Source organism: Eriocheir sinensis, unplaced genomic scaffold (assembly GCF_024679095.1).
Source record: "Eriocheir sinensis breed Jianghai 21 unplaced genomic scaffold, ASM2467909v1 Scaffold167, whole genome shotgun sequence".
Taxonomy (NCBI): domain Eukaryota; kingdom Metazoa; phylum Arthropoda; class Malacostraca; order Decapoda; family Varunidae; genus Eriocheir; species Eriocheir sinensis.
The window spans coordinates 15,606-28,218 of NW_026111039.1; the positions used below are offsets into that span (position 1 = coordinate 15,606).

Consider the following 12,613-nt stretch of genomic DNA (forward strand, 5'->3'; position numbering starts at 1 on the left):
GGAGAGAAAAGGCAAGATTATATGAAATGATGACCCTAGCTAACTATGAATAATGATAGTATGTCAACATTGAACATAATGGGTAATCAGAAAAATGAAACAAACATCCTTTGTAACATCCATTTCCATCCAATACATATTACTCAAGCTAACAAAAAAATAATGGTTCGTTTTTTCCTTTGCCAGTATCCCTTACACTGGTCCTCCATAACTTTCATTCCTTCAACCCTTACCCTAAGGTTGAATATTAGATTAAACATTTTAGATGTCGAGTTCTTTGCGCATCTTTTTCAAATATTTATATTTATTTTTAATATTTTCTTTGTCCCACTCTTTGTACTCGGGAATTAGGCCATTCATGGATGCTTTAACTTCTTTCCACTTTATGAACACCGATCCAGTCTCGGCGCCTATGTCAACCGCCTTTATGGCTTTGCGGATGTCCGCATACACTACTGCAGTGTCTAGTTTAGTCTTGCTGTATAGTATTGATTGTTTGATTGGTGGAAATTGTGAGAGTTTCCACAGGCGACAGCATAGATAGGTCCGACGGGAAGTGCCTTGGTACCAGTGACAGAACACTTCTAAAATGAAGAGAGTTCTGTTAGTTATGTATCATTACAAGCATGCATATTGTCTCATGTCATTAGTACTGTTTCTACACACCCTCTATCTGTCAGTGCAGATGCTGCTTCCTCGTTCAGTTTTGATTTCCCCGGTGACGGAGGACTGAGGACGAAGAAGTCATCCACCTTTTCACAGGTCGGGGAAGCCTCTTTTGCATGCTGAGGTGGGTCAGCCTCCACCATTGAACTGTCTGCCATAGCCCTCACTTGACAGGATGATCTTTGGGATAAATACAATCCATCCACTGTACACCCAAATATGTTTACATATATCAAATAAGTAGCCTGATCTCATTCCACATTAACCAGCATACTTACAGCACTTGCCACTCCGCATCAGGTAGCACCTCAGTGTCTTGGTTGCATAGTTGCTCATCATTCTTTAGTTTGCACCGATTTCTTAGTTCATTTAATTTTTCTATTACTTCCATCCCTGGCACCACTTTGCCGCTAAACTCATAATAGCAAATAGCGGTACCCAGGGAGTGGCCACACAGTGTGGCAAGCTTATTTCTAAAGGTAGGGTCCTTTTATCTCGTCCCATATCGGTGTGATCTGCGAGCACCTTAGGATGCGATATGGTATTTTTGGTTCTGGTGTGCATCTTCTTGCAGTGTTACTGATGAGTTTTGCCAGGTTGGAGAATGAAATCTTTGGACAACATTCTGCATCGCTCCTTTGTATTCTTGTTGGCAATACAAAACACTGAGGTGTCATACAAGAGGGTGCAAGTGGCCTGTAGTACTTCATATAGGAGTCCATCAGACGCACTTCACTGTCAGTGAGGTATACCAGCGCTGGGCCTGGAATAAGAATCAGGGTTACTCATTGACATGTTTGTATATATTTTAATCTCTCTCTCTCTCTCTCTCTCTCTCTCTCTCTCTCTCTCTCTCTCTCTCATATATATATATATATATATATATATATATATATATATATATATATATATATATATATATATATATATATATATATATATATATATATATATATCATTTCATAAGACATAAAATAATTAAATATGCACTACCCACCCTGCTCAGTTAGTTACGATCGAGAGATAGGTGGAAATTTGTCTTTTTCATTTGATGTTTATTAATGCTGGAATTACTTTAATCAATTATGCTGGAATAATATATTTCAGTGAGATTTGTTACAACAGTGATTTCACAACTTGGTGACAGGATTTTCTTTTATAGTACTGTAGACCTGAAAAACGGAGTATTAGGAGTTAGTGGTGCTGACTGCCGATGCTTCTAAGGTTCTCCAGACTTGTCCTTGTTATCACATTGTAACTATTAGGAGACTCTACGGATAACGTTACCTCTTTTCACACAACCTTATCTATTGTTGTAAACCCCACCCGTCTTGAAGGCGTGCCGAGGGTAACGACACTGGCAATTAATTTTCACGCAACGGATGAGTGTTTCTCTGCGACAGTTTTGTGTCCAGGTGTGACTCGAAGGTTCAGTGTGTAGCAGATCTTCAAGGATTGTTCCTTTTTCTTTTTACTATTCCAGATAGCTCCATTACCATGTATCCTAATGACAGTTTAGTCAATTTAATTTTACTAGGATGTATCATGTAAATAATTTTTCGAGCTATTGTTTTGTTTTCTCGGAATAGTACCGAGCTTCCATGTTAACGACTCTAGCCCTGTTTACCTCGCCCTGTATGTACTTTGCCCATTTCTTGTTATTTCCATGATTATTTTTATTATCATTGGCATTTCCCGATGCTGTATCGTTAGGCGGGCTCTGACTTGTATATATTTTTTTTTATGCAATAACAGGACCTCGTTTAACTAGTACACATTGTGTGACTGTAACATGGGTAGGTACACTGCTTTTAAAGGTCGGATGAGTCGCGAGGTCGCGACTTTTAGAGAACCGAGCGATGTAATGTGTATATTATAATGTACATGTGTATGTATGACTGTACGTGTGGCGACACCCGGTCGGTGTCGCACAACAGGATGTCTAACAACACGTCGTGCTTTTGGCCGTGGGAAGCTGTGATGAACTGGCACTAGGATCAGCAAATGATGACTTTCATCAGCCGTCATCAACCGGAACCCACACCCTTCCGGACCAACTACAAGCAAATAAAACGGGGGGACAACGCGGAGAAGGGAGAGAAGACGGGTGACGCGCAGGCGAGTGGTGCTCCGCCGCTCCGCGCCCTGCAGCGGTGTGGTTGTCTCTGATTTCGTGCGTCTCGCTCACGTAAACTGTAAACCTTGTATACAACTGTTAATATAGTTAAAATACATTTGGTATTTGTATTAACCTGAGAGAGAGAACTAAAGATAATTAAAGTGAACTAAAGTGAACTTATAACGGCTACCGCTCGGCCACACATCACATAACTAAAAGGCTATTGTGTTGTCTCAACCACTTCAATCAACTGGAGAACGCAGGCAACGGTACACCGGACCTGACGTGAGATAGCAGTTCGCGCCACTTAACATAAACCACGTTAAAAACAGCTAACAAAAAGGCTAACAAAAAAAAAATGTCATGTGTATATTATATTGTAGATGTGTATGTATGACTATACGTGTGGCGACCACCGGTCGGGTTCGCCACACGTACAGTCATACACACATGTACATTATAATATACACATTATCTGTTGTGCGACACCGACCGGGTGTCGCCACACGTAACTTCATACATACACATGTACATTATAATATACACATTACACCATATCGCGTGAGTATTCACAAATTTTGTAAATGTAAATGGCTGTATTGTTCAGTTTCATAAATACTCTGGCTGATGGGGTCCTTTTCTCTTTAATTTGCAGTGAAGTACCAGAAAGAAGAAAACACTGAAGCTATCCAGAGGCGGAGGAAGGAGGAAGAGCAAAACATTGATCTCAGCGTCGTACTCGAGATTCTACAGGCTCCTTATTTAAAGATCTCACTAGAAGCAGCCATCGCCTGCGTTGAGGACGAGGATTGTAGGCCTTGCTCAGTCTCTGATCTGAAGTTTTGGGTGGATATAAACTTGATATGCACGTTGACTGGAACTGCATTTCTTTCAATGTTTTTTTTTATCAATTAGATCGCCCTCAACTCCAGAGGCCACCTAGCAGGAGCAGTCTGCTGGTGGACATGAAGCTGAACCTCAACCTGAAGATGGACCTGAAATAGAGTGCGTAAAAGCAGAACTGGTTTCATGTTATGAGCCATCAAAACCTAGAATTGTTTATAACAAAATTTACTCTCCTTTTCTGGAGCACCATCTCGGGCTCCGTGGCGACCGGGTTTCCAGAAGATCTCAGTGTGCTGTTGTCTATGCAGGAAACCAGTCCTTTGACGTCTACCAAGGACTTCAGTGTGGTGTCGTCGGTGCAGAGCACGGTACCATCCACTTTCACCAGAAAGCTGGAGACACCTCAGAAAAAGCGCGACACCGGAAGAACGTAGACATAAAACAGGCTGTCATAGGATGTGATAAAGCCAGGGGAAAGGTCTATTCATCGTAAGATGGCATGACGTAAAAGCCTACCTGGCGGAACGGCATCCCGTGTACTACGACTGGAGTCCCAACAAGATCAAGGACAGGTTCAAGTACCTCAACCGTTTAAGGAAATCTCGCTCATAAAGTGTCAAGGAACAATGACTTGTTTGGAATGAATTTCTATCTGCGTATAAAGGAATCTGTGACAAAGTGATGATCGGACTTCTTTTGAATGAATTTAAGGAAATATTTCAAAGTGTCAAGGAACAATATACCTATTTTGAATGAATTTATATCCGCGTATAAAGGAATTTGTTACATAAAGTGATAATCGGACTTTTCTTGAATGAATTCAAGGATATCTCTCACAGTGTTAAGGAACAATAGACATTTTGAATGAATTTATATCTGCGTATAAAGGAATTTGTGACAAAGTGATAATCGGACTTCTTTAGAATGAATTTCTATCTTAGGAAGTATGTATCGTTATCCTCATCATGCATTTCAATCATCCCTCATCATACGTTAGGTAGTGTTAAGCTACGGTAACACTAGTCACTATTACCCCTAGGCTGGACGATTTTGCCTGGGCTTGAATCCAGCCGTTAGCCTGGTTTACAACGCAAGTGGTCACACAGAAGCCTGCCCAGTCCAGCCGCCTAAGCTCTTCCGAGAAGCCCAGATGTAGACAAAGGACGACAACCATGGATATAGGAAGCGAGGAGGACTGCGCCAATACTGTTGAGGCCCTACAAGAGGCTATATATGGCCTCTTGGTCTGGCTCACAACCAGAGGGACCGGGGTTCAATTCCCCGGCCGGGTGAAGATAAGTTGGGTTTATCTTCTTTCACGTGTAGCCCATGTTCACCTAGCAGTGAGTAGGCACGCGCCGTCAGGCAAGGAGTTGTGACCTCGTTGTCGCAGTGTGTTGTGTGTGAGTGGTCTCAGTCCTACCCAAAGATCGGTACTATGAGCTCTGTGCTCTTCCGTAAGGGAACGGCTGGCTGTCTCGAGAGACCCGCAGCAGACCAAGGGGTGAATTACACACACACACACACACACACACAATCAGAATCATATTCAAATATGGGCAAAGGCATACTACTAGTAGTGTATTGTTAGGTTAAGAATTTCCCTGAACTAATAAAACAAATTTACCTTTTTTGCCCATGTAGCAACAGTGGCTGGTACTGTACATGTGGTATTCTGGAAGATGTATTTTTCCAAGAGATACAAAGCCCTCTGTATTTGCTTTGGGTATTCCAAAGCAAACACCTAAACAGTAGCTGTGAAACAATGCTTCACAGCTACTTGAGAACTTTGTAATCCTTGACAAGAATAGAGCATCCCCATTCACATACAGTTGATAGCTAGCATCTTCCCCAATAAACACTGAAGATGGGAACTTCATGTTCTGAAAAATAAATAAATAAATAAATAAATAAATAAATAAAAAAAAAAATATATATATATATATATATATATATATATATATATATATATATATATATATATATATATATATATATATATATATATATATATATATATATATATATATATATATATATATATATATATATATATATATATATATATATATATATATATATATATATATATATATATATATATATATGGACGCTGGAAATCGAGACACCAGGTGTTGTGTCTCGAAAAGTCATTTTCATAAAAGCTTCCGAGAGTATAATTAGAATACAAGAATATGAACAGAAGAATGACGATCTTTTTGACCGGAGGAGGGGGGCGGGGGAATTATCTCTCTTTGATAAAAGACTTATTGTATCGAGCACCTGCGTTACTGCCAGCGTTATAACGTATGCCACGCTTTCGTGAAAGCAGTTCGGTGCTGTTTGACCCTTTTTGTTGCAGTAGTTGCACACAACTTGGTGTGAGTCGTCCTTCTGCATAGCTGCAATCGGAACGCCAGGTAAAGCCTTGGGGGAGTCCTCAAGTTTCTTGACAATCTTAGCCGCAAAACCAACTAGTTTAGCGTCAGGTTTATAATCAAGGGAAGCAGAAGCGCGACGTTCATGGAGAAGGAGGTGAAGGGCATAAAATAAGAATTACAACAATAGTTAAGTGTTAGCCTTTTTGTTAGCTGTTTTTAACCCTAGAACCCTAAGAGGGGGTAGCTAATACCCAGCGCCATGATGTTTTCGAGTGTGCGCATGTTTCCCGCGCAGCTAGGGGTTCCGGCAGAATCCGGCTGCTGTGTAGCTTCAGTTGGCCGGCTGGCAGTGTGGCGGAAGGTTGCACGCTCTCGCTCCGTCTACTCCCTCGTGCTCCACCCCCACGTTTGGGTAAGTTGTACCCATGGTTACTGATACAATGTGTTTTAAGCGGCGGGTATGTCCTACCCAGTATAGTGTTACTGTATAATTTAGCGGGTATAGTCTACCCCTGGATAGTGCTTACGTATTATTCTTGTGATCAACAATGTAATGAAAAAAACAGATTAGAATTGTGCGTAAATAGTGACTTAATGTTACTTACGACTATTTTTTTCTCTTTTCAGGTAACGGGTGTACTCACAATGGCTCTGCGTAAGAAATTAGTCACAAGAGTCAGAAATAGAGAGTGTCTTACACGACAGTTTTGACGAAGAAGGGGACAGTTTAGAGTGTGAAGAGCTCTACGACAGTGACATTGATGCTGAGTATGTCAAAGAGCCCAGCGACAGCAGTGAGAGTAGTGACTTTGAGGACATACCACCAAGAAAGAAAAGAAAAGTAGTGCGTAGTATTCCTCTACCTGCTACTGCCCCTGCTGCTCCACCTGCTACTGCCCCTGCTGCTCCACCTGCTACTGCCCCTGCTGCTCCACCTGCTCCTCCCCGTAGACGTGGACGACACTGTGCACCTCAAGCAAGTGATGAGCTGCTTGTACGCTTCAATACTGCAACAATTAGAACTAAAAGAGGCTTTGTGTGGAACACTAGGCCAAATGCAGGACCAATACGTACTCCTGCAAGAAATATTCTACATGGATTACGGCCTGGCCCCTCTCAGAAAGCTTCCCAAGCCAACACCCCAGAGGAGTGTTTCTCTTTGCTGTTTGTGGATGAGATCATCAACGAAATGGTGCAGTGGACAAACCAGAAAATAAACATCAGCGCAGCAAAATACAAGCATCATAACGCCACCATACAACCAACAACACCTGAGGAGATTCGTGCCATGCTTGGGGTCCTTATCTTCAGTGGGTACAGGAGAGATAACCACCTCTCCACTAAGGATACCTGGAGCCCTTCAGTTGGCTCCTGTTTCTATAGAGCAGCTATGTCTGAGGGACGGTTTACTTTCCTCCTCAACTGCCTACGCTTTGATGACGCAGACACCAGGGAACAGCGAAGAGAAACAGACAAGTTTACCCCGATCAGGAAGGTGTGGGATATTTTCATCGAGGCCTGTGGCACCCATTATATGCCACACGAGTTCCTGACCGTCGATGAACAGCTGCTTGCCTTCCGTGGCCGCTGCCCTTTCCGCATGTACATTCCCAACAAACCAGCCAAGTATGGCATCAAGATTGTCATGGTCAACGATGTCAACAGCAAGTACATGCTGTCGGGGATCCCCTATCTTGGGAAGCAGGGGACACGGGCCAGAGACGGGCAAAACCTTGGCCACTCCTTCACCAAGGAACTCACTGAGCGTTACCACAACACCAACAGGAATGTCACAACTGACAATTGGTTTACCTCAGTGCCACTCATACAGGACATGCTGCACAATTGTGGCATGACCATGATTGGGACAGTCAGGGGCAACAAGGCAGAGATTCCAGAGGAGATGAAGGACAAGACCACACGGGCTCCAGGTTCCAGTGCCTTCTTGTTCACCAAGGACATGACACTGGTGTCGTATGTGCCCAAGACCCCTTCCAGCAAGAAGATTGTCCTCCTCTTGTCCTCAATGCATGACAATAATTCCTTGGCCAGCAGTGGAAAGCCAACGATAATTGAAGACTACAACAGGACGAAAGGAGGGGTGGACACTTTCGACCAAATGTGTGGGCAGTATTCGTGTGGCAGGAAGACTAAGAGGTGGCCGCTCTGTGTCTTTTATGGCATGGTCAACACTGGGGTCATCAACTCGAGGATCATCTACGAGGAAAATATGAAGAGAGCAGGTGGCAAGCAGATCAAGAGGAAGCAGTATATGCAGGAGTTGGCTGTGTTGCTGGTCAAGCCTTGGGCAGTCCATCGCCTCGCGCATCACACTCTGCCAAGGCAGCTCAAGGATCATATATACAGTGATTATGATCTGCCCACTCCTCCTGACACTTCAAGAGCTTCTGTACTACCTGCAGCAGACATAAACAATTCCATGGTGCGCTGTGTGGAATGTCCAGCGAAGGCAGACAAGAAAACACGCTTCCGCTGTCTGTCATGTGAAAGAGCTGTGTGTCCCAAACACTACTACACCATGTGTGGCAACTGTATATAAGGCTGAGGTAAGTATAAATGCACCTGAAGAGTTTATTTACTTGTACATAATAAAGAAATAGTCAGTTGCTACAGTCATAATAGTATAAAAAAAATAGTCTAAAAAAATTGATTTTTTATGGTAAATAAAATAAGGCTTTTTTACACCTCTCTTCCCTACAGAAGCCGCAGCAGCTCGGGAGCAGCACCCCCTTTGGCACTGGCTCACACAACCTGAGAGACCGTATGAGCAGTCTGGAGGTCATCGGATGATAACTCTTATTTTTATTTTCATATTTATTTTGAAAAATTTCCTATTTTTAGTTACAACTTTTAGTACCTCATATTCCTACCTCAGTGGAATGCATTCCAGATTCTCTTAATGTTAACACAAAATAGAATGGATAAAGTGCCATCATGTGAAATATTTTCAATAAATGTTTGTATTTAATATTTTTTTTTATTTTTCCAAAATCGGGTATTACATACCCATAGTTAGTGGTGGTGTTACTAAAATCATGGTTAGTGTTCTAGGGTTAAGTGTTAAGTTTAAGGGGTACTTTTATTATGAAGGCGCGAACTGTTATCTCACGTCAGGTCCGGTGTACCGTTGCCTGCGTTCTCCAGTTGATTGAAGTGGTTGAGACAACACAATAGCCTTTTAGTTAAGTGATGTGTGGCCGAGCGGTAGCCGTTATAAGTTCACTTTAGTTCACTTTAGTTCTCTCTCTCAGGTTAATACAAATACCAAATGTATTTTAACTATATTAACAGCTGTACTACATAAGGTTTACAGTTTACGTGAGGGAGACGCACGAAATCAGAGACAGCCACACCGCTGCCGGGCGCCGGGCGGCAGAGCACCGCTCGCCTGCCCGTCACCCGTCTTCTCTTCCTTCTCCGCGTTGTTCGCCCGTTTTATTTGCTTGTAGTTCGTCCGGAAGGGTGTGGGTTCCGGTTGATGACGGCTGATGAAAGTCATCATTTGCTGATCCTAGTGTCAGTTCATCCCAGCTTCCCACGGCCAACAGCACGACGTGTTGTTAGACATCCTGTTTTGCGACACCGACCGGGTGTCGCCACACGTACATTCATTCATACATACACATGTACATTATAATATACACATTACATCAGCCTGTTCTTAGACAACGCCTTCCTTCTCAAACCAAGAGGCTTGTTCAAGATATTCAACAGCATCTAATGGAGACTTGACCTTGCCAGAAATTGGAAAAAAAAAAAAACTTTTTAGAGCAGTGTTGTCTAAACTGGGGTCCGCGTACCCCTGGGGGTACACAACATAGATCAAAGGGGTATACAAAAAGACGATGAACACACACACACACACACACACACAAACACACAAACACACAACAGATACTTCCCATGTTCTATGAAGGAAAAGAGAGGGAGGGACTGGTATCTAGGAAAGACGCGTAATGTACGTTAACCTAAATATAATATATAATATAAATATAATGTAATATAATTGAGTTTAATCAACCAGGGGGGTAAGTAACAGTAGGATAAGATAATGAAGGAAGGGTACAATAGGCGAAATCAAAAGAGATTTTGTCAGCATCAGAGGTAACAGTGCTGTCAACCAAGGCATCTTGGAATTTGGGTTAGGAAAAGCAAGTGCGGAGAAAGAACGATCCTCACCAGAGAAAAGTTTGACAGAAGGTGTCTGGTGTAGCAAGTTAATAGTAGGGTTAGAAGTAGAGGAGGAGAAAGCAGGATCATCAGGCATGTTGACAGGTTGGGTCTGCAAGTTTGCAAATGACGACCTGATTGAAGGAGCATAAGAAGCAAAGCTGTACAAATACTGAATTAGTAAGGAGAGTCAACATGAAGAAAAATAAAAACAATCACAATTATGAAACAAGTGAAGGTACCTTAGCTGGAAGGCAAATGGGTAAATACTTAAACAATCAATAATATAAATTATGACAATTAAATTTGTGAAACGAAATAGCCTACGGTACAATAGTGACGACAAAATCACACAATATAATTGGCAAGGATGGTCTCATTGAACGTAAGGCTTGTACTGTCAATGAATTACCAAAGACATTTAGCACAAATGATAATTCGCTAGAAATTTGAATATACAAAAAAAATGTGCAAAGCAACAAAAGCAAGCCAATTTATTTAAATAAAAATATGTTTAGCAACCAACTGTGATTAATGTGAAGAGGTTACTTTAACCTGATCTAAGCTTAACACAGAAATGACAAAGTTGCAAATAACGAGGCACACAGGTAAACATGAAGGTAATAATGAAAGACAAAAATACACTCACGGCGGATGAATGACAATAGGCCGTGATTCTGCTGATACGAGGCTAAACAGCGAATACACACATTGTCTGCCGGTACAGATCAAATTAGTAAATGTACACAGGAAATAAGGCAGGAAATAACACACCGGATTGGGGAAATAACGTGGAGGGAAACGGGGTTAAGACGGGGACTGGAAATGTGGGTTGACGCGGGAAGGATGAATCAGCTGATCAGCCGGGCTGATATTCAAGTTCACAATTATGAAGCAAGTGAAGGTACCTCAGCTGGAATGCATGCAAATGGGTAAATAGGCCTACTCACACAATAGTATAAATTATGACAGATTTGTGAAAAGAAATAGCTTACACAATGACATTGGCAAGTATGCTATCAACGAATGTAAGGCTAGTACTCGGTCAATGAATTAAAAAAGCCAATTAGTGCAAACGACAACTCGTTACAAATTTGAACATACAAAAAATGTGCAAAGCAACGAAAGCAAGCAGATGTATACAAAGCACGACAACCATGGGTATGGGAAGCGAGGAGGACTGGGCCAATATTGTTGAGGCCCTGATAGCTTGTTATGGCTCGACGAAGGCCTGTGTTTGTTTACATCTGGTTTCCAAGTCAAGCGAGTGTGAAGGTGCTGTTTTATTAAATTGTGTGCCGTTAGTGATCATTAATTATACAGGAACACTAATAATGTTAATATATAATAATATAATACTTATATATTTTATTATATAGGATAATTTGGTTTCAGTTGTATGCTTAAATACTACAGTATCTCAATACCTCTCCTGCCCCCACCATTGCCAGATTGTCGTCCTCAGAGCATAGTATTGAACGGTTTATGACGCCTAACTATTGCCAAAGAAACATCAGGAATTAACTATTTTAACGATAATTATAAGTGAATCTCTATTGGGTCGTGGACAGTTTTTGGGTCATAAGTCGGTAAATATAAGAGGCTGAGAGAGACAATTTGCATGGACAATTTGCACGGTGCTCCCAGCCATATCACTGGGAGAATAACGATCCAGCGCGTCCACTCGAATTATTTACCCTGGGCTGGGCGATTTTGGCTGGTCTGGGTGCCCAGCCCAGGGGTAGCAGTGACTAGTGTAACCGCGGCTTAAGATGACTCGCTGTGGTAACGCGCGGGGTGTGGGCCAATCAGAGCCTGGGACGGAGGTGCCGCCACCAATCAAAACAGAGAAGCCGAAGGACACTTGACTCGGCCAATGGGAGATAATAAACTTCTGCCGCGCCTTTCAAACTTGGCGGGCAAGCTGGGGAGATGACCGTACTGGTGCCATATTGGCTGTCTCACAAGACGATACAATAACCCAGGGCTCACAGAGAACAATCACAACCTGCACTGAGCGGTAGAGCACTGCAAGGGTCTCCCCAAAAAAGTTAAAAAAATCGTACGTTCTTACAGCAGATGCACGTGTATACAGGAATTACCAGCAGCCGGACAGCACACAGCAGACATTAAACAGCACAAGGTGATGTGCAGCGAAGGTGAAGACGTGGGCCAGGGAAGACATATACAGGGCAACAGGGTAACACACGAGCGGGGTAGCGTAGAGCTTGAGTGAGCGTGGGGACAGGCTGAGACGATGCGTTACACCTCTCCAAGTTGATGGTCAGGCTAACACTGAGCCGCGCCCGCCCGTTATGGCTGGAGTGAGACCAAGGCCAAGACCAAGGGCTGGCGAGAAAGATCTCCTTGCAGGAATAAGTCGCTGTGTTATACACTAAGCATGTTCATA

At 42.5% G+C, this 12,613-nt stretch overlaps 1 protein-coding gene across 1 annotated transcript; it reads left to right on the plus strand.

The window, feature by feature from the left end:
• The first annotated feature begins 6,271 nt into the window (after window positions 1-6,271).
• On the plus strand, window positions 6,272-8,823 carry LOC126990461 (piggyBac transposable element-derived protein 4-like). Its single transcript, XM_050849067.1, has 3 exons — window positions 6,272-6,424; window positions 7,133-8,308; window positions 8,734-8,823. The coding sequence occupies exons 1-3, from the start codon at window positions 6,272-6,274 to the stop codon at window positions 8,821-8,823; spliced, it is 1,419 nt and encodes a 472-aa protein (XP_050705024.1).
• The last annotated feature ends 3,790 nt before the right edge of the window (window positions 8,824-12,613 follow it).